This window comes from Equus quagga, chromosome 15 (genome assembly GCF_021613505.1).
Source record: "Equus quagga isolate Etosha38 chromosome 15, UCLA_HA_Equagga_1.0, whole genome shotgun sequence".
Taxonomy (NCBI): domain Eukaryota; kingdom Metazoa; phylum Chordata; class Mammalia; order Perissodactyla; family Equidae; genus Equus; species Equus quagga.
The window spans coordinates 34,798,790-34,818,334 of record NC_060281.1 but is presented as its reverse complement, the minus strand read 5'-3'; the positions used below and the strand labels follow the sequence as shown (position 1 = coordinate 34,818,334).

At 43.2% G+C, this 19,545-nt stretch overlaps 1 protein-coding gene across 1 annotated transcript; it reads left to right on the top strand.

Moving 5' to 3' along the window:
- The first annotated feature begins 7,426 nt into the window (after positions 1–7,426).
- On the top strand, positions 7,427–18,507 carry TRIM40 (tripartite motif containing 40). Its single transcript, XM_046639195.1, has 5 exons — positions 7,427–7,771; positions 16,980–17,075; positions 17,756–17,980; positions 18,283–18,305; positions 18,489–18,507. The coding sequence occupies exons 1-5, from the start codon at positions 7,427–7,429 to the stop codon at positions 18,505–18,507; spliced, it is 708 nt and encodes a 235-aa protein (XP_046495151.1).
- The last annotated feature ends 1,038 nt before the right edge of the window (positions 18,508–19,545 follow it).

Genomic DNA, 19,545 nt, shown 5'->3' with positions numbered 1-19,545 from the left:
CAGGGAGGGAGCTCTGCTTCTCAGCTGTCACTCCATCCGTTGAGCTTCGCCAACCAGTGCACCCAAGCAACCTCTTTTCCTGTTCAACTCTCCTTAGAGCCTCCTGATGAAAAAGGGCCCATCTGTGGTGCCTTCGTGCTTCACACTGTCACGGCTGCAGAACGCTCACGGGGTGGGGGTGGGGAAGGGTCCGGGTCTGTGGGGCTTCAGGCTTACACGTTGTTGGGTCCTCTTCAAGAAAAAGGATACAAAATGAGAAATATAAAATTAGGAACCAAAGTTAATGCTTACTTAGCATGAGAAAATTAGTGACAACAAATTACAAATTTTAGAAAGCTGACAAATACCACAAACATCAAAAAATTCAGAGAGGGGCTGCCCAGCGGCGGAGTGGTTAAGTTCGTGCGCTCCGCTTAGCTGGCCCAGGACGGCCCAGGGTTTGGCCGGTTCTGGTCCTGGGCGCGGACATGGCACCGCTCATCAAGCCCTCCTGAGGTGGCGTCCCACATGCCACAACTAGAAGGACCCACAACTAAAAATATACAACTATGTACCTGCGGGCTTTGGAGAGAAAAAGGAAAAATAAAATCTTAAAAAAACATAATTCAGAGAGATTCAGCTGCCTGACCACAGCTGTATTTTCCCTATATTTTTAGCTTTATATTTTTCGTTACTCTCTTCATTTGACAACAATTTTGTAATACATTTTCTCTGGTGAGAATGAATAATTTGGTATTTCCTTTAGCACAGTTAATAAAAAAATATTTTCAATTGAACGTTTAGAAAGTTGATTTCAGTTTCACAATCATAACTGGTAATAAGATGTCAGTTTTCAGTATTGTTAACTTTGGGGAAACTTCTGTCAAGAGTTTCTTAAGTGAGCTCTAAGATTTCAGGGCATTGCAAGTTTCCTTGGGCAGTGATTGACTCTTTAAATTGCTAAAGGCCATTAAAGTGTCTATTATTAATTCCTTGTTGTAAAAGTGTATTATGAGTTCTAGATTATCTTTGTAGATGTCAAATCAAGAAATTTTTAAAAGTTTCGATGTGTTTATAGGTTCATTCTTTTTCATCAATTGATCAACAAAAAATCTAGGAGACTATCTTGTATTTAAAATTTCTCTCTTCCCTTTGATTATTGATTTTGGTTTAATCTGAAAATTTTTTTCTTTCAATTCACTTTTTGAGGTCAGAATAACTTCTATTGATTTAGTATAGAAATATATAAAAAATTATTTTATGATGTAGATATAATTGTATCTGTTGTGTTGTTAAATATATTCCTGAAGAAAAGAACTTCCATTTTGGCTATTCATTGATGAGACTGAATCCTACACTTGTGACTTTCCACATCTGGCAGTTGCAAACATTTATTCGTTCCAGTGTCTACTGGCTTCTGGCATCTCATGTCACAGAACACGTTCCTATCATGACACACCCTCTGACCCTGCACTTTAGTCTCTGGTGTCAGGTGAGTTTTGTCAGCGGCTGGTAGCGGTGTTCCTGGAAGCCATTTCTACACGGAGACACCTAGCAATAACTTACAAACCTCACATCTTAGTAAACCCAAACAATGTAAGCTCAATTCAATTTCCCCTTGGCTAGATCTCTCCCCCGAATGATATAAGGGAAAATGTGACAGAGGGAAGTTGGAGCAGAAAGAGACAGCAATCTGACCTGTGATTAAAATATATTACTTTTGCAAAATTTACAAAAGAGTATGACCATATGAACACATTGTTGGGCCCATCCCAGGGCCTTGAAAGGGTCAGTGCAAATGAGCAGCTTCTGGGTGGATCCTCCTCTGTATACCTGGCTGATGCAGCAAGATTGTCCCTGCAGTCTTCTCTCTGCTGGGGTCCCACTTCCGGCTGACCCTCACTCTCTGCCTCACTTCACGTCACTCTCTGCACTTGCTGGCTCCTTTTGATTCTTCTCCATGCCTCGGGGAGTTTGGAATCAGAAGTTCATAAATTCCCCTATAACTAGGAAGTGGCCAATTGTGTAGCCTTATCCTTTTGTTGAAACAGGTGTGTCCAAACAAGTACTGACAGTAAGTCAGCCACTCACACACATTCCCCTCGGGTGGATTCTGCCCTTTCTACAGCCTCTACAAGTGAAGCGTCCGTACAGGTCCATCTGGCTTTGCTTCGCAGGAGCAGCTGTTCTGCCGGACCCAGGGATTCTTCACCAACCTGGTCAATGACTAATGGCCTCAATACATTTCACGCTGTTTCCTCCATACTGCTGGTAGATTCCAGGAGCTTCTACCAAGAACATGTTACTTTCACTAGCAGCTCTTAAGGTCTCTGCTGAGTTCTCCGTGTCTCCTGAGTCTCAAATCTTGAGCTCTGCAGCACCACCCAACACACAGCATAGTGTCTTTCCTGTGATTTCTCTAAAATGTCTCTCACCCAAGCTGTTACATACAGTAGATTGACTGACAGTTTCCTGGAGATCCAGGGACGGATGGTGTTGAGTGCCGGAGCAGAGGATGGGTTTCATCAGAGCACACAGCTGCAGAACAGATAACTTAAGGTTCAATATTAGACATTCTGTCCTTGAAAATTCTTTGGCTATTTCTGCCACAGGACATTTTCACTGGCAAACTTTCTTCCTTCGTCCCCTTGCCTTCTCCTGCTCTGCAGGCTCTCTCTCTCCTGGGCTATATACCCCTCTTCCTCTTACACATTTATGCCCCCTTCCCAAACTTCCTCCCTCCCACTTCCCACATCTGCAAATTTCAGGTCTAACTTTCCACAGCCAGATATTTCTTGCCCTAAGGAATTACATTGCCTGTTTTTAAGCTACCATTTTTTAATGAAATATCCCAAGGCACTGCTGTCGAGGCAGCCTTCCCAGAGAAGGGAAAAAAAAAAACCAACCGTGTCCTGTCTTGGGAGATAGCGCCACCTACTGCCCACTGAAAACACACAGCTGAAGGACCCTCTCCACTGCCTGTTCCGGGGAGGTGGCAGATCATCCAGGTAAGAATAATTTTAGAAGGTGCACAGAATTTGAGGTGATGACGAGACATCCAAGGTTTCACAGGAATTTAAACTCAGTAAGGATATCAAGACCAGGAATAAGGATCTGGATGGTATCGGGGCTCAAGGAAGTTACAAGATCTGGGTAAGGTTAACAACTGCCAAGTGGCAGAGTAGAGATCTCAATCTGGCCAGTCCACCTTCAAAGTCCAAATAGCTCCACCTCATTGCTCTAGCAGGGAGTGACTATGCTTACAGATGGTAGTCAGAGAAGAGAAAGGGAACCCAGGAGGCAGTGAAGAAGAGAATTTCAAGGAAGGGACTACTGATGATCTGCTGTTTCAGAGCTGTCACTGTGGTTCTGGGCTGAGGAAACATAACTAAGATTCGGGTTTAGGATTTAGCTGGAGACTTTTGAAAGAATGGCTTAAGCTACCCACCACTGGGCTCGGCATTGGATGGTATGCAAAGATGGAAAGACATATTCCTATCATACCTCATGGAGCTAAATGTGAGCCAAAGTCAGGGAAGCTGGCAAAAGTTTAATGGCAATAAATTAGGTGGTGATTCAGGAAAGGGAGAGACGCATAGACGTCTGTAAGCCCCTCTGACACCCTGTGCAAATTAGAATGGGCCCCTCCTCCACTTCAGAGCCAATGCTCCTCCGTGCCAGGGTCCACGGCTTGGTGAGTGGACTGTGGGCTGCATCTCAGACCCTCTACTGGCTGCTCTTGTGCAGTGAACAACCTGCCAAACTGTAAGTGGAGGCCCTGGAAGAATGAAGACTGAGCAGTTAGGATGGTTTCATGCAGGAAACTGGGAGATGAGCTGGGCTTAAACTGATATGAAGAGTTTAGAGCAGCTGCAAGGAAGAGGTAGGAGGGCTTCTCCGCTGGGAAGTGTCAGAGCAGAGACAGAAAAGAAGTGACGAAGGAGAGGGAAAAGATGCAAGTCACCTGACTGCTGGCTCTAGTATTTTAAAGTAGGTGAAATTACGTAAGATCACTCATTCAAAAAATTATTGAGCACCTTCTATAAGCAAGGAGCTGTGCTGAATAGGCTGTGAGGCCGGAGACTCGTAATAACCCCTAACAACTGTGCACTGGTTTATAGTTTATAAAGCACATCCATTCCCAGCTACGGCATCTGATCCGCTCTCCGGGGAAGGAGGCAGAGGTTGTGGCTGTCCCAGAACATGAAGCCCCAAATCTCAGAATTAGGACCAAAATTCAGATCTTTTGGCTAGTCCAGAATTCATTCTAGCCACTGATTCTTCCTCTTCCTTAGATTTAAGTAATTGTTTAAATAGATGATACATTTACTGGTTCCAAATTTAAAAGTTACAATGTGAACACAGGAGAAGGTCCCCTTCCCACCCGTGTTCTCCAGCCACCCGGACATCTAAAGTCAGTGTCATTTTTTTTTTTTTTTTTGAGGAAGATTAACCCTGAGCCAACACGTGCTGCCAATCCTCCTCTTTTTGCTGAGGAAGACTGGCTCTGAGCTAACATCCATACCCATCTTCCTCCACTTTATATGTGGGACACCTGCCACAGCATGGCTTGCTGAGCTGTGCCATGTCCGCACCCGGGATCTGAACCGGCGAACCCCGGGCCACCAAAGCGGAACATGCCAACCTAACTGCTGCGCCATCATGCCGGGCTGGTCAGTGTCATTTTAATTTTCATTTTCTTCACATGCGTGAGATTGAGCATCTTGTCATCTGTTTTAGAAACATTTTGTATTTTTTTTTTTCTGTGAAGTGTTTGTTCATTTCCTCTGTCCAGTTTCCTACTTGGTAGTTGATAATTTCTTTTTTATTTGTAGGAGCTCTCTATGCATTAGAGAAATTTGCCCTTTGGTTTTGATGATAGTTGTAAATATTTTCCTTTTACATTTTCATTTGATCATTTGTCTCTTGACATTGCTTTTGTAGTTTTTTTCCATGCTGATCTTTTAAAATGTGGTTGAATTTATCTGTCTTTCCTTTTATGACTTGTACGCTTGGATCATACTTAAGCTAGTGTTAACTTAAATATGTGCAGTGGATCCCTGCCTTCAGGTTGCTCAAGAAGCCAGGAGGAAAATCAAGAAAAGTATCTAAATAACTACAGAAGTTACTATACGGTCAGTACTCTAAGGTGGTACAAAGCGCTATTTCTTTACCTGTCTATCCAGAATCCAGCTATCAATCTATCTGTCCTTTCGCCCACCCATTTATTAAGTCTTTACTGAACTCTTTCTAAGAGCTGGGAAAGGTGTGAAGAGGTGATGTTTTGTGGCGATGAAGCACGTGGGCTAGGATGACAGACACCCAAATCTGGATTCTGGCTCAGTTTACCCCTCTGTGGCCTTGCGCAGTCACTTAATCTGTCCACATTTTTGTTTCTCATATTATCTCATGAGATGTGACAGAAATGTAGAATGTGGAGCCGTCAAGGATTAGAGGTCGAAGAACAGACGTGGTGGTGTGTAGCTTAGGGAGAGAGCTGTAAGATGAGCCCCATGCCTGGCTTTGTGATTTCAGGTGGGGAAATCTGAATTCTGACAAGGTCCAGAGAATGGTCACTTAGGGTGGGTGGCAAAAGTAAAGGTCACTGGATTGAGCAAGTCAAGGGGCTGCAGGGCCTCGGTGTGGATGGTCATCTACACAGTCCTTGAAGTCACCGGGGATGATGGCAAAACATGAGCTAGGGAGAAGCCTGCGGGCCTCGTGTGCAAGTCCTAAATAAATTAAAGGGATGGCTCTGCGGAGGGCGGGCAGGAAGGAGTAGCGCGTGGACAAGCAGAGCTCCACAGCAGGTATTTTATCTGGCTCTGGGGAAGTCCTGCTCAGGAGGTGATAGTATGGGACGAGGAAGAGGCCCACCCACCCGTGACCCTGAGATTCAAGGGGACTGTGTATCTCCTTTGAGAAGAAAGCCAAGGAACCGTGACTTTGGGAAAGTGACTTTAGCAGCACCTCCACAGCAGACAGTGGCAAAGTGGGGCTGAAGGAGGAGACTATGGAGTGAGATTTTAACAAGAATCTTGAACCTTCTAAAGCCTCAACTGGCAGTCCTTATTGGCGGGACCCTCTGTGGGCCTCTCCAATGTCAGGGCAGAGACTAGCTTGACTGGAGAGAAACTGGAAGACAGCAGGGTGGGCAGTTGATGTTCCAGTGTCATGAGTAGACCCCATGGTTCTGTGAAGCCTGGATCCTGAGGTACCATAAGCTGGGGTTCCGGGAGGTCCTCATTCAGTGAGTTGACTCTCAGTTCGTGTCATTTACATCGAAGGCCCCAAGACCTTCCTCCTCTCCTTGAGCAAATAAGCCACACCCTGCACCAATCAAAGTCCATCTCACCTTCCAACTGCTCCAGGTCAGTTACTCAGCCATGAGTTGTTTCATTTTCCTGGTAAGTCAGTGTTTCTAGGAGAGGATGGGCCTTTTCACCTCTCCCCAAGTTTTACTGATACGTGAGCATATATAACCGGCACAATTTGAAAAGAACCATTCACTGTTGGCCATCTCTCCAGATCTGGAGCCTGAGAAAATGACCTGAAGTTGTAGCAGGAGAAATTGAGGTAGGATACTAACAGAGCTTTTTGGGAGGAGGACTAGGCAAGAGGTTTGGGGATGAGGGGATGAGAGTGAATGCAGCGTTTAAGGGAAGTGATGAAAGGGGAGTACTTCCTTCTTTGGGTCATCTTTGGAGATGGTTTGAAAGGAAAGGTAAAGGTGATTTTGAACATGACCCAGGTCTCTGGTCTGCTCTGTGTCCTGTTCTCTTTCTCTTACCCTTTCACTGTGGAATCCATATAACCCTGGAAAGGATGCTGGTCGAGAGAATGGCCAGCTGACAGAGATGCTGATGCAAATGGTTGGTAGTAGTAGTTGATAGCAGTAGCCAAATGCTTAGAGTGTGACCAGGAGCCTTCTAATATTCCAGTGTGGGAGAGGACACTCCAAACTCCTGCCAAATTCTCCCAGCTCAGGGTAAGTTAGAGGCTTTCAACTTTTAAGTTCGTCATGCTCTGACTTCTGGCCATGATGCTCTGGCCTTTTTAACTTTGAACTATAAAAATATTCACAGAAAACTCTGAAGAGGAAAATAGAATTAGTTTTTGAATCACCTGCTTCCTCCAGGTGTCTGAAAAATCAAGAGTGATTTCAAGTTTAGTAAGTAAAAGGAAACCAGAGGGTGCATGTCAGCTGATGAGATATTTCTGCAACTCACGGAGAACTGTGGTTTGTGTGGTCTGTCTATGGCTCCAGTGATGGAGAGCGGGCAGTTGTCTGAAGTTGTGGGGCTAAGTCATGTCCTCTAAGCTGCTCTAGGGCTGCCACCTTCCAGCTGGGCCATCTTACCTGGATTGTCTATGTGGCAGGCCTTCCAAAGCCCCAGTGGAGAAAGAGGTCCTATGGACAGGAGGCTGGCAGTGTGGGGTGGAGACCATGCTCCCTTTGCAAGAGGACAGCCGGGAAGAAGGCATCTGCCCCATTTGCCAGGAGAACCTGAAGGAGGCAGTGAGCACTGACTGCAAGCACCTCTTCTGTCGAGTGTGCCTGGCCCGGCACGTGGCAAAGGCCCCGGCCTCTGGAGTCCTCTGCTGTCCTCTCTGCCGGAAACCCTGTTCCGAAGAGGTGCTGGGGGCAGGCTATATCTGCCACAGCCACCAGAAGAAGGTGTGCTGGTTCTGTGAGGAAAGCAGACATCTTCTGTGTATGGAATGCCTGGTGTCCCCTGAACACAAATCTCATTGTGAGCTGGCCATTGAAAATGCCATCAGCCACTACAAGGTAAGGCTGGGTCCCCACCTCTGTGACCTTCTCTTACTCCTTCTACCCTTCTGTCCATTATGCCTGGCATCTCACAGAGGCTCAATAGCTAAGACTTTTCTTGTTTCTTCTGCTTCATCCTATTTTGGACACTTGTCTTTGCTTTTCCATATATTTTGCTACTGGTATTAAAGTGTCAACACATTAATATGAGTGTAAGAGGGGATACTGTCACTGTGATGTCAGATTCTCTCTGACACTGTGATGTCAGAGAGAAGCATGAGCTACTCTCACTTTCTCATCTGTAGAATGAAGGAGTTGGACTAGATAATGCAAAACGCTTTCAGTACTAAGACTATTTATTTCCTGAGGTTGATAGTACTAGAAATGGGGTAGAATGCAATCAAGTTTGACATATGCTAATAAAATCCTGCAAATATATCCATTGGAACCTGGAGATTAGTACATGAGTCTCTCTCTCTTTCTCTTCCTTCTTCCTTTGTCTTTTCCTTCCTTCCTTTCTATAGCGATTATCTTCATCCTATTTTTTAATTTTTTATCATAAAAGTTACATGCTCTTGGAAATAATTTCAGACAACACTTTAAGGTATAAAGTCAGGACTAAAGTCTTTATTCCTGCTTTCCTCCATTCTCAGTCCCTAGAGGTAACCATTGTTAGATTTTTGTGTATCTTCCTTCCATAAAATTTTGTGTGTGTATCAACGCACTCTTTAAAACACACACACGCACAAAAGGATTCTCTATTTTTTCTGTAAGTCATTTTTATCATGTAAAAATACATCTTGGACATTTTCCCATTTTCCCTTCAGTATGTATAGATCTTATGAATTCTTTTCAACAATCGCATGGTATTCAATTCTATGAATGTCCATAAATTGTCAGACATTGCGTTATTTCCAGATTATTGTTTTGTTTTGAGATCACGTGGAATGTTGCAATGAATACCCTTCAACGTATATTTTGGAGGACTTAGCATACCCAAGATATATTTTGGTGAAAGAGTAAGGTAACTTCCAGCAACAAGCAGCTTTTCCTATCACTGGTTTTTGAATAATCCGTAGTTCCCCCACTGATTTGAATGCCAGCTTCATAATATGCGATGTACGCACATACATATACTCGTATATTTTCTTGACTCTCTATTCTGTTCTATTCTTCTGTCTGTTCTTTCCTCTGTATCAAACCATTTTAAACACTCTATCTTTGCAACGTGTTTTAATGCCAGTAGATCTTAGAACCCTCACAATACTCTTATTTTTCAGAATTTTTGTGGATATTCATGTGTTTATTTTACCATTAGCTTTAGCATTATTTTTACCAAGCTTCCCTCCCTCCCACCCCCAATCCAGTCAGTGTTTGACATATTTTCACCATGGTGTCTTTCTATCAAATAATGAAGGATGAATTTCCAAAGGCTTCTATTCAATACTTGACTTTTTGAGAACTTGTTATGATACAGGATGAGAAAGTGGGGAGTCTAGGTTGGGGGTGACTATGGGAAGGTAGAGAAACAGTTTCGAAAGACAAAGAGGCAGAGCTCTCTGGTTCTAACGTCATTCCCTCTAGGTGCAGGATGGGGTCCCACCTGCTGATGAGCCGGGCACAAGATGGAGAAAATCTGCTTACTCACTTGATGATTTATTCAGGTCTGTGCTCCTGTAGAACGTCATGCTAGGAACTGTGGGAAGTAAGAAGATGATTCATAATCCTTGTCCTCAAGGCTACCTTTAAATTTAGACAGGACATCTAAAATAAATAAATAACAATATTTGTTCATTTAAGAAAGACTTAAATAAGTTCCTGAAGTGTGTTAGGAACTACAATATGTACCAGGAGTACAATGATGAACAAGAGAGATGCCATCTCTGCTGGCAGGGAGTTTTCAGTTTATAATGGAGAGAGACAAGAAATCAAACAAACTACAAGTTTTTAATGAGCCGGAAAGAAAACAAGCAAGGATCTGAGGTGGAGAGTAATGGGTAACTCATGTTAGTGTGGTCAGTGAGGGCCTCATGGAGGAGGTGACACTGAAACTGAGACCTAGAAAAAGAAAAGCCGACCAATGGGAAGAATGGGAGCAATCAGAGGCCCACGTCTGGAAAAGTCTTGTTATATTTGAAGAATTTATAATTAGAGTTTGAATTGACAGCATGTACTGATAGATTAGAAGTGGGGTAAGGGAATGAAGGGAATCCAAGATGACTTCATGAGTTTCTGTCTTGAGAAACTGGATGGATGATGGAAAGATAAGGACTGGGGAGAACAGGTTTGAACAAAACATCGTTTCATTTAGGACAAGTTGAGTCCAAGTTGAGACACATCAAAGTAGGATTTTAGATATGCAGTTGGATATGAACTCTGGATCTCCAAAGGGAGACTTGAATAGTATTCCCAAGATTTAGAATGAGGATCCATCAAAATAAAGATGATATTTAAATCCAAGGGAATTGATGCAATAGCCTCAGGAGAGAGTCCAGAGAGAAAAGAACTTCCAGGGCAAGGTCCTGAGAAAGGCCATCCTTTAGACGTAAGGTAGAGGAGGGCCCAGCAAATGAGACTGAGAATGAGCCACTAGCAAGGCAGGAGAGGAACAAGAGGGGTGGTGTTCCAGATGCTAAAAGAGAAGAATATTTTAAGAAGTGATGGCAGAGTGTGTTGAACGATGCCGAGCAGTCCCATAAGATAGGGGGCGGAGAAGTGAATGCCGGGATGGGAGGAAGTGCACTTCTTCCATTGTAACAGTAGGAAACAAAAGAAGGTGTCTGCAAGCGTAGGTAGTTTTGTAGTCTGGGAGACAGCTTGAGTGTTCTGGTTGATTTCCTCAATAACGTGAGGAAAGACCATCAGCAACGTGAGTAGAGATGGGGATGTGAAAGGTTTGAAAAGAGAGGAGAAGGTGTCATATCGTTTGTGAAAGCCAACCAGTGAGAGAAACTGAGTAGGATTGGCAGGCGGTGTGGAGCACCAATTTAAGTTCTGAAACTAGGGATTTAATGTGTTTCATGAGACTGCTTGAGGACAGCCAAGGAAAGACGATGGTAAGAGTTTATCCAGGCAGGAGTTGCCCGGAAAGTAACAGAAGGAGAGGCAAGGGAGACGAGGGTGTTTCTGAAGGAGTGATGACAATGGTGGACTCTGTGTGTTTGTAGATGTTGATAGAGTTTTGAAATAAAGGTTTCTTATGATTTCTCACCATGTTTCTATTTCTTTGAATTACATTTTCTTTTTTTTTAAGATTGGCACCTGAGCTAACAACTGTTGCCAATCTTCTCTTTTTTTCTTTGTCTCCCCAAATCCCCCCAGTACATAGTTGTATATATTTTTTAGTTGTGGGTCCTTCTAGTTGTGGCATGTGGGACGCTTCCTCAGCGTGGCTTGTTGAGCGGTGCCATGTCCGCGCCCTCAGGATCTGAACCAGTGAAACCCTGGGCTGCAGAAGCAGAACGTGCGAACTTAACCACTCGGCCACTGGACCAGCCCCTACATTTTGTAAATGTTATAAACTGTGTCCTGTTTAAAGGAATTATGTAATCCCACACTGCACTACAGAAAGACTGAAAAATTTGCAATGCTACAAAGTCCTTTTTGTACACTTGTTTCCCCAACAGTCCAACCCATGTCAGTGTCAATTACTTTAATGTATTTTGCTGATTTCCTACATATGTAACAGTGACTGAAGTTTTTTGCTTTGCTTGATTATGAATGCTGGTGGTGAGGTTTTCTTCTATATGAAGACTCGCTGTCTGCATTTTCCCCTAGAATCAGAGCATACCTTTTACATGACTGCATAAACGTAGTTTGTCTTTTGGATAATAAACTATATTCGTTATGTTTCATAACCATTTTTCTTATTCCGTTATTTCTTTTCTTATTTATTGTATTTTGGGGCAAAACTTTTAGAAGTTTGTATGTAAATCAGTTCTATTGTTTAAAAAAATATAATCAGTGTCTTACTTAGAAATTCATCTAAATGATTTGCTTTTCTGTTTCCTTTTTAAATATTAGTTAATTCCTTGCTTGTTTGGAATTTAGTATACTGTGTTGTATAAAGGAGGACACTATGTTAATTTTTCTTTATGCTGACATCCAGCTGTCCCCAAAACATGTCTGTAAGAGTGAGTCCTTTCCACATCTATGTGTTGTTTCTGGTTTGACATAAATTAAATTTTCATAATAGCAGGGTTTTTTTTTCACTCTAGTCCATTGATTATTTTTTCTTTCCTAAAATTGTTATATAGTTTTAATACTTGTTTTGTTTTTTAAAAAATCTATAAGCATCTTTGCCATATAATAATTTTTTGTAACCTGATGTTCTTCTGACTGTCTTTTCAGAGGAATTTTCTTATGCAATGTTTCTAAGTTTTATAAAGCATTCCCTCAGATTTTAATTGGCATTGCATTAAATTGGTTGATTACATTAATGATTATAACTTTTGGGGGCTTACTTAATTTTATGAACTAATAGTCGAATATATCACTGTGTTTTCATTTATGTTTCTGAAACAGATGCTAAATTGTCTTTACTTAAACCTTGTATTTTATAAGGTTCATTTTTTGGCAATTGGTACTTGTAGATCAAATGAGAGTCTTTGCTGAGCTCATATATCCTTTAAGTTAATTTCCTGACCTTTTCTAGATGCACAATCACATGGACATTGTTAGGTTTAGTCATCAACCCACTTTTCCTCATAAAATATAACGAGTGACATCATTCTCATCCAGATTTTGGGACATTTTTAGTTCGATAAGGAGGATGCTTTTCGAAAGTTGGTAGTTTTTTTGGAAACTGTATCAGAAAAAGGCAGCTTTTTGCCTGTTAACCACTTTTTCTTTCATGAGTTTTGTTAGTAAGCCATTTGAGAAAGAATTTCAGTGTTGCTACGTTCTCATGTTTTATCACTACTTAATGCTCTTTTTGGTCAATTTTTTATACTGGAAACCACATTTTATCTGATATCTGGTAGAATCACAAACTTTTAAACGTATCCATTAAGACAAAACAGGTCTTATACTATTCCCTATATTTCAATTTGTTTTTTTTCCCAGAAGAATATTTTAGGAAGATAAAAGTTTGTAGAATTTTGCTTTTTAGTTCTAACGTGTGCTTTATTCACATGATATGCACCCACTAAATATTATTTTAATGCAAAAATGAACAATTTTTTGAAGAACAGAGGACTTTACCTTACTCATGTTCGATATTGTAAATGATAGATCGGTATTATCTTTATTTCATGCATTATTCTTTATTGCTGTTATCTTTGCTTTCTTTTTTACTTTACACATTGTTTGCAGTTGACTTTAAAGTCTTTATTAAATTTTCAACTACGCCAGAAGATAGGACTGTGGCTTTTTGGACTGGATCTTAAGAATGGGCCTGATTTTGACAGGCAGAAATAGATAGTATTCCTTCCAGAGGGAATTAAAAAGGAAGCCGTGAGGAGGTGTGGCTGCATGGGGTGTGTTCAGGAAACCCCAAGTGACTCTGTTTGGCTGCTGCAGAGAACATGGAGAGAGTAGGGAGAGGTAACGCCGGAGTTGTAAATAGGGTTAGGTCACGGACAGCCTTGGATCCTGCATTAAGGAGTTTGGGTTTATCTTTGGTAATGAGAAGTCATTTTAAGAGAGGAGTAGCATAGGTAAAAGATGAAATAGGTCTGAGATTTCACTCTGGGTGACAGGCAGACTGGTGGGTCCAATGACAGAAGCATGGAGGTCAAGAGTAGTGGATTGCGGAAGAGAGTGGGGAAGGGGATCATAAGCATGATTTCTCCAGATTGGTTTTGAGCTGCCAATAGGGCAGTAGGAGATAATTAGCCCTCAGCTGGAAACGTGGGATTGACTGTTAGGAGAAAGATCTGGTTTGGGAATTGCGATAAGATCTTAAACCGCCAGATGGAAAGTGAAAGATATAGTTTGGAGATAGAAAAGTGTTACGGAAACAACCTCAAGGAGGTCAAGGAAGGACAGGGCTTTGGGGTGGGGAGAGTGAGGTGGGACACGAGGGGAGAATTACATCAGAGAATAGGAAGCCTGAGAACTTCATTCCTGGAGATCAGTGGTGACCGTGGAGAGAGAAGTTTCAAAAGAGTGATGAGAAACAAAACAGTTGGCAGAGGAGCAAAGGGCCCATGAGGAGGGGAAGACAGTGGGGACTGACTACTCATTCAAGTTCAATTGTGAGGGGCTGGCCCAGTGGCGCAGCAGTCATGTTCAATTGTGAGGACAGAGACAGAGAGTAGATTGATGAGGTAGCAAGGTGAAGCTTGTTTGTTTGCTTTTTTGAGCTTTATGAGACCTGAACTTTTGTAGCCACATGAACAATTCCCCAGCCCAGCCTCCTCCTTCACCATTGAGACCCATGAGTGAAATCCACGATGCCCATTTATTACCTCCCACACCTCCACTGAGTGTTTTATTCCTTCTCTGAAGGGAAATGACTGCAGGTGACACCCAGTGACATGACAAGTTTTTAATAACTTCCTAGTGACATCATTGTCTCCTCTGCTTACTGAAGCTTTTTGTTTGCATGGATGTCCTTGCCGATCTCTCACCCACAGTCCCTTGACTTTGATTGCACCCGCAGAATCTCAGCGCCAGAACTTTCAAAGTCATCTCCTCCAACCCCAACCTCCACACGTACATCTCCGGTAACGTGGGGCTCTTCCTGAAGCAACACATTTTAAGAGTTTATGAGAGGGGACCAGACAAAAATGACAAAAACAAAACATATTCCTCATAAACAGTCAACAACAACAGCAAAATCTGCTAATTTTTTTTTTTCACCTGAGGTGGGAAGGATTCAGTTAATGAAACACACGCTCTTCAGTCAATAGCACATCCTTATCTTTAGTCCACAAATCCCTTTCTTGTTTTACTTGCTCGTTCCAGTTAATCACCATTCCTCTCCATCATGGGCAACCATTTAAAGCATTTACTGTATTTTTATTCATAGATGGTTTGGTAAAAACACATATTTCTGTGTTGTGTGCTTGTATATTGAATTAACAAAGTTATATTATAGACCTCCTTCTATTTCTTGCTTTTCCACTCCACCGTGTTTTTAAGATCAGTGCATGTTTTGTGTGTCATATAGTCCATTGCTTATGACAACTGCATAGTATTCTGTAGGAGGCGTCTGCCACACTCTACTCATCCATTTCCCCAGGAATGTACTTTACCTAATTCCAACTCTCTGTTACCACAAACAATTCTGTAGTGTTCATGTCCTCTTAGGACATAAGTGAGGAGTTCTCTGGGATATTTACCCAGAAGCAGGACCACTGGCTTACAGAGGAAAGCACGCTTAGGTGGCCCAGACCCTCACCAGAGTGGCTGTGCTAGTGCACATCTCACCAGCCTGCAGTACGTTCCTTATATCCGCATCCATCCCCCACCCCTGGCATTTTCCAGTTGTCTAATTTTTATTAATCTGATCGGTGTCAGTCAAATACTATTTCATCATTGTGTCAATTTCCATCTCTCTAATCACGGGTGAGTTTGGGCATCGATTCACATGCACTTTAGCCCTTTTCCTATTTCCTCTTCTGTGAATTAACTCTTCATATTCTTGGCAAATTTTTCTCTTGGGTTCCTGTCTTCTTATTGATTTGTAGCCTTTCCTTTTTACATTCTACAATTAAGTCTCTTGATTTTACACTTGGCAGATATCATCTCCTAATCTGTCATTTCTCTGTTAATTTCGTCCATGGTGTTGTCACTGAGCAGAAATATTTAATTTTGAGGTAATCAAATTAAATAATTCCTTCATGGTTTGTACTTCTGGGGGGTTATTTTAAGACATCTCTCCCTGCCCATAGGTCCCAAATTTATTCTCTAACATGATTTTCTTTTAACTTTATAGTTTTACCTCTCACACTTAGGTCTTTAATCTACCTGGAGTCTACCTTCACATATGGTTCGAGGTAGGGATCCAGCTTTATTTTTCTCTGTTCTTGCAGGCCAGTTTTCTCAACACGGTCTCTATAGATTCTGTCCCTTCTCTCACTGATTTATGTACCACTTTTTCTTTTTTAAATTCCTTTATAAACATGAGCCTGTCCCTGAGCTCTCTCTTCTGTCATTTTTGATTTGTTCTTGCACCAGTACCATACCATTTTATTGCTACGGCTTTGTATGACCTTTTATCTGGTAGGGCAAATACATTTTATAACTAATCTAACAAGAGATTACAAGAATATTTCCAGAATCTTTTGTTGACACCTGTCCTCTGGCCCTCACCTTTCTTCCACTTTGATTCATTAAAGGCCTATGTTGTTATCAGTACTGGCTTTGTTTATTTTTGCTTCCCTCATGGTTTATCAAAAACCCAAAAGCAAATTTTTTTGAAACTGAAATCATTCATTATATCCTTAGCTTCAGGACCCATTTGGACACTGATTTATGATTTAGAGAGAGGTCACATGCTTCCCTGGGCTGTGGGTTTGCATCCAATAGAGGGCTCTTGTCCATCCCAGCCAGGCCAGGGAGTGGTACCAGAGGCTTTGCATCTCCCCTAAGTCAGCCTCTCTAGACTTGCTTCACTTGTTGATGTGAAGTAGTAAGAATTGCCAGTGATCAGCATACAACTTTTAGATGTTGGGAAAAAACATCCTGAAGTCAAATAGAAAAGCTTCTGTTACTACGTTATTTTTGTGTAGTTAAGGCTTTTAAAAAAATTGCCCACACAACCAGAAGGACGTGCAACTAAGATATACAACTGTGTACAGGGGGGGTTTGGGGAGATAAAGCAGAAAAAAAAAAAAGATTGGTAACAGTTGTTAGCCCAGGTGCCAATCTTTGGGGAAAAAAAAATTGCCCATAACTTCTTCCCCATCATTATCCATTAAATAAACTCATGTTCCTTATCCCAAGCAGGATGCTTTGAGGACTGCCGTTTTTTTGGAGGGAGATTAGCCCTGAGCTAACATCTGTGCCCACCCTCCTCCACTTTATATATGGGACGCCTGCCACAACATGGGCTTGATAAACGGTGTGCAGGTCCACACCCAAGATCCTAACTGATGAACCAGGGCAACAGAAGCGGAGCATGTGAACTTGACCGCTATGCCACTGGGCCAGCCCAAGGACTGCCTATTTTTAAACAGAATTTTACTTTAGCCTCATCCTGGGTTCAGGACCCGCACCATGTTTGATTAAGCACCACCTTCACCCGTAGTGTGACAAGCAAGTGTGTCCGTCTCTCTAGGAACGACTCAACCGCAGAAGCAGGAAGCTCAGAAAAGACACTGAGGAACTTCGGCGGCTCAGGGCTCAGGAGGAGGAGAAACTGCAGGCTGTGCAGGTGAGATGTGCAGAGTCTTGGGAAGGACACCTCAGAGTGTCCTCAGCGCCCTTGCTCCTTGTTCTGGCCATGTTGCTGTCTGGAGCAGCCTAATGTAGGAGGAGGTCCTGCAGGCTGGCAACCTGGGGGCTGGGCTCGGCCTCATGGTTTGCTGGCTGAGTGACCTGGGGCAAGTCAAGCCCTCTGATCTTCATATGGTTTATATGTTAAATGAAAGCCAATCCTGTTACACCTGGCTCACGGTGAGGATCAAAGGAGACAAGCGGCTCATCAATTGAAAATGACCACACAAACTGTAGGTCTCTATCTCTGTCTCTGATGGTCTACCTTTCTGTCCCTCTTGCCCACTTAGGTGGGGGTCCCTTCTCACCTTATAACCTGAAGGGTGTTAAAAGCAGGCAGTGGAAAGATATTGCTGAGCAGTGTGTGTGTGTGTGTGTATGTGTGCCCACTGTGTGTGATATGGCATCCGTGGATGTTCACAAGAGTGTGAGGTGGGAGGGAAGGTGTACCCACATTTATGAGGAACACAGCTGCCTCTGCAATGCCTGTGACCCACAGAGGCAATGCCACAAGAGGAAGAGGACTGAGGAATTAACATTCTCACTCAGAGTATTCAGAGACTGTGAAGGACCAGGGAGACATTTGACACTGAATCTTAGGGAGTCCCTTTTCTGTAGTTTCAGGTAGACTGTGGGACCAACAGGCTGGAGGCTGAGCTGGAGAGCCAGCACCAAACCAGGAGACAACTGGAGACCCTCCCTCAGCAGTGGCCAGACCAACTGGAGGACATGCCAGCAGAGGTGTCCAAAATCTTTGACATCTCCAGGGCAATAACTCAGCTCAACAACGTGGTCACTGATCTGGAGAGGACAGCTAAGGAACTGGACGCCAACACGCTGAAGGTACATACCTTGAGACACCTCCCAAAGATGGGGATTTTCCCCAGTTAGTAGGCAGGGCAGCTTACCTGTGGCACCCTTCTGGGAGGTCTAAGAAGGAGAGGCTTCCCTGTAACATGTGGTGATGGCTTGTCCAAGGCCTCACAATGCTGCTACAGCAAGGTGGGGTGAGGGGGGCGCTATCGTCTCCAGTTCTCAAGGTCACCCCCCAGAGTGGCATCCAATAGCAGGTCAGGGAGAGAATTTGGAGGTGACAAGAACCTGCGAACCAATTATGATTCTCTCTCTCATTCTCTTTCTTCTAGAATGCCAGTGACTTATTGGCCAGGTATGAGCCGTCTCATCTTTCTTCCCATATGTGTTTACACATGCAAACCCACACAAGCATAGACATGCTCATGAGCTTTATCAAAGTCAAAGAGATCTACTTCTCTGTTAACTTTTGTATCTTCATGCTACATGGCCAGTAGAAGATTCAACGGAATACACTGAAGGATTTCTTTATTTCTAGGAGTGCTCCACAGAAATAAGAGGCTATTTATCCCGAGTTAGAGAAAAGAATCAACGAATCACTTCTTCTGTCATCCTCAGCAGCTCTGACCTGTTCATCCCTGGACGACCTCATCTCAGACTCACCTCAGCCTCCTTGATCTCCTTTCTCCAACCTGTCTGGCTTTCCATTAGGTCTACCCCATGTACCTTCAGACCTGCCATCTCCTGAACATGACCCCCTTTTCTCACCCCCACAGCCGTGACCTGATGCCTGACCCTCTGACACTTGGACAATGCTCACATCCTCCTTCCTGAACCAAGTTTGTGCTGGTGGTTCCCACTGCAGAGGTCAGGATCCAAGATCTCCATTTTGCCTGTGAAACGATAATAATGCTCATCTCTTACAATCTCATATTAAAATAGGAGTACCCAGGCACCTGGATGGCATGAGCTCAATAGTGGTGATACCACCTCTGTGCATGGAGCTGGCAGGTCTGTTGGATGGAATATTCCTTCTGAGCTCCTGTAGCGCCTATTGTCTGTACCACTCACCTGGCACTTATTCATTATTTTTGTGGTGGACAGACTCCAGGGTGGTCCCCCATGAGCCTCCTCTCTTGCTGTTCATGCCCTTGTGTGATCCTCTCCCCTTGAGCATGAGCAGGATCTGTGACTTTCTTCTAATCAATGGAATATGGCAAAGGGGATAGGATGTGACTTCAGTGACTGTGTTACGTTGTATGGACTCCCCATTGCTAACAGACTCACTCTTGAGACTCTCATTGCTGGATTGATGAAGTGGCCCCACGGCCAGCAGGCAGCCTCTAGGAGCTGACAGCAGCCTCCAGCCTTTAGCCAATAAGAAGTAGAGGCCATTGGTCTTGCAGCTGCAAGAAAAGGAATTCTGCTAATAGCCTGCATGAACTTGGAAGTGGATTATTTTCCCCAGCTGAGCCTCCAGATGAGAACCCAGCCCAGCTGACATCTTGATTGCAGTCTTGTAAGACCCTATGCAGAGGACCCAAATTTCTGACCCACAGAAACTGTGAGGTAATAAATGTCAAAGTAACTGTGAT

What these genes read in the sequence shown, in the direction of transcription:
- TRIM40 (XM_046639195.1), top strand. Translation starts at nt 7,427, where the DNA reads ATGCTCCCTTTGCAAGAGGACAGCCGGGAAGAAGGCATCTGCCCCATT. An exon ending in ATGCCATCAGCCACTACAAG is followed by an intron (nt 7,772 to 16,979) that starts GTAAGGCTGGGT and finishes CCGTCTCTCTAG; the next exon opens with GAACGACTCAACCGCAGAAG. An exon ending in TGGACGCCAACACGCTGAAG is followed by an intron (nt 17,981 to 18,282) that starts GTACATACCTTG and finishes TCTTTCTTCTAG; the next exon opens with AATGCCAGTGACTTATTGGC.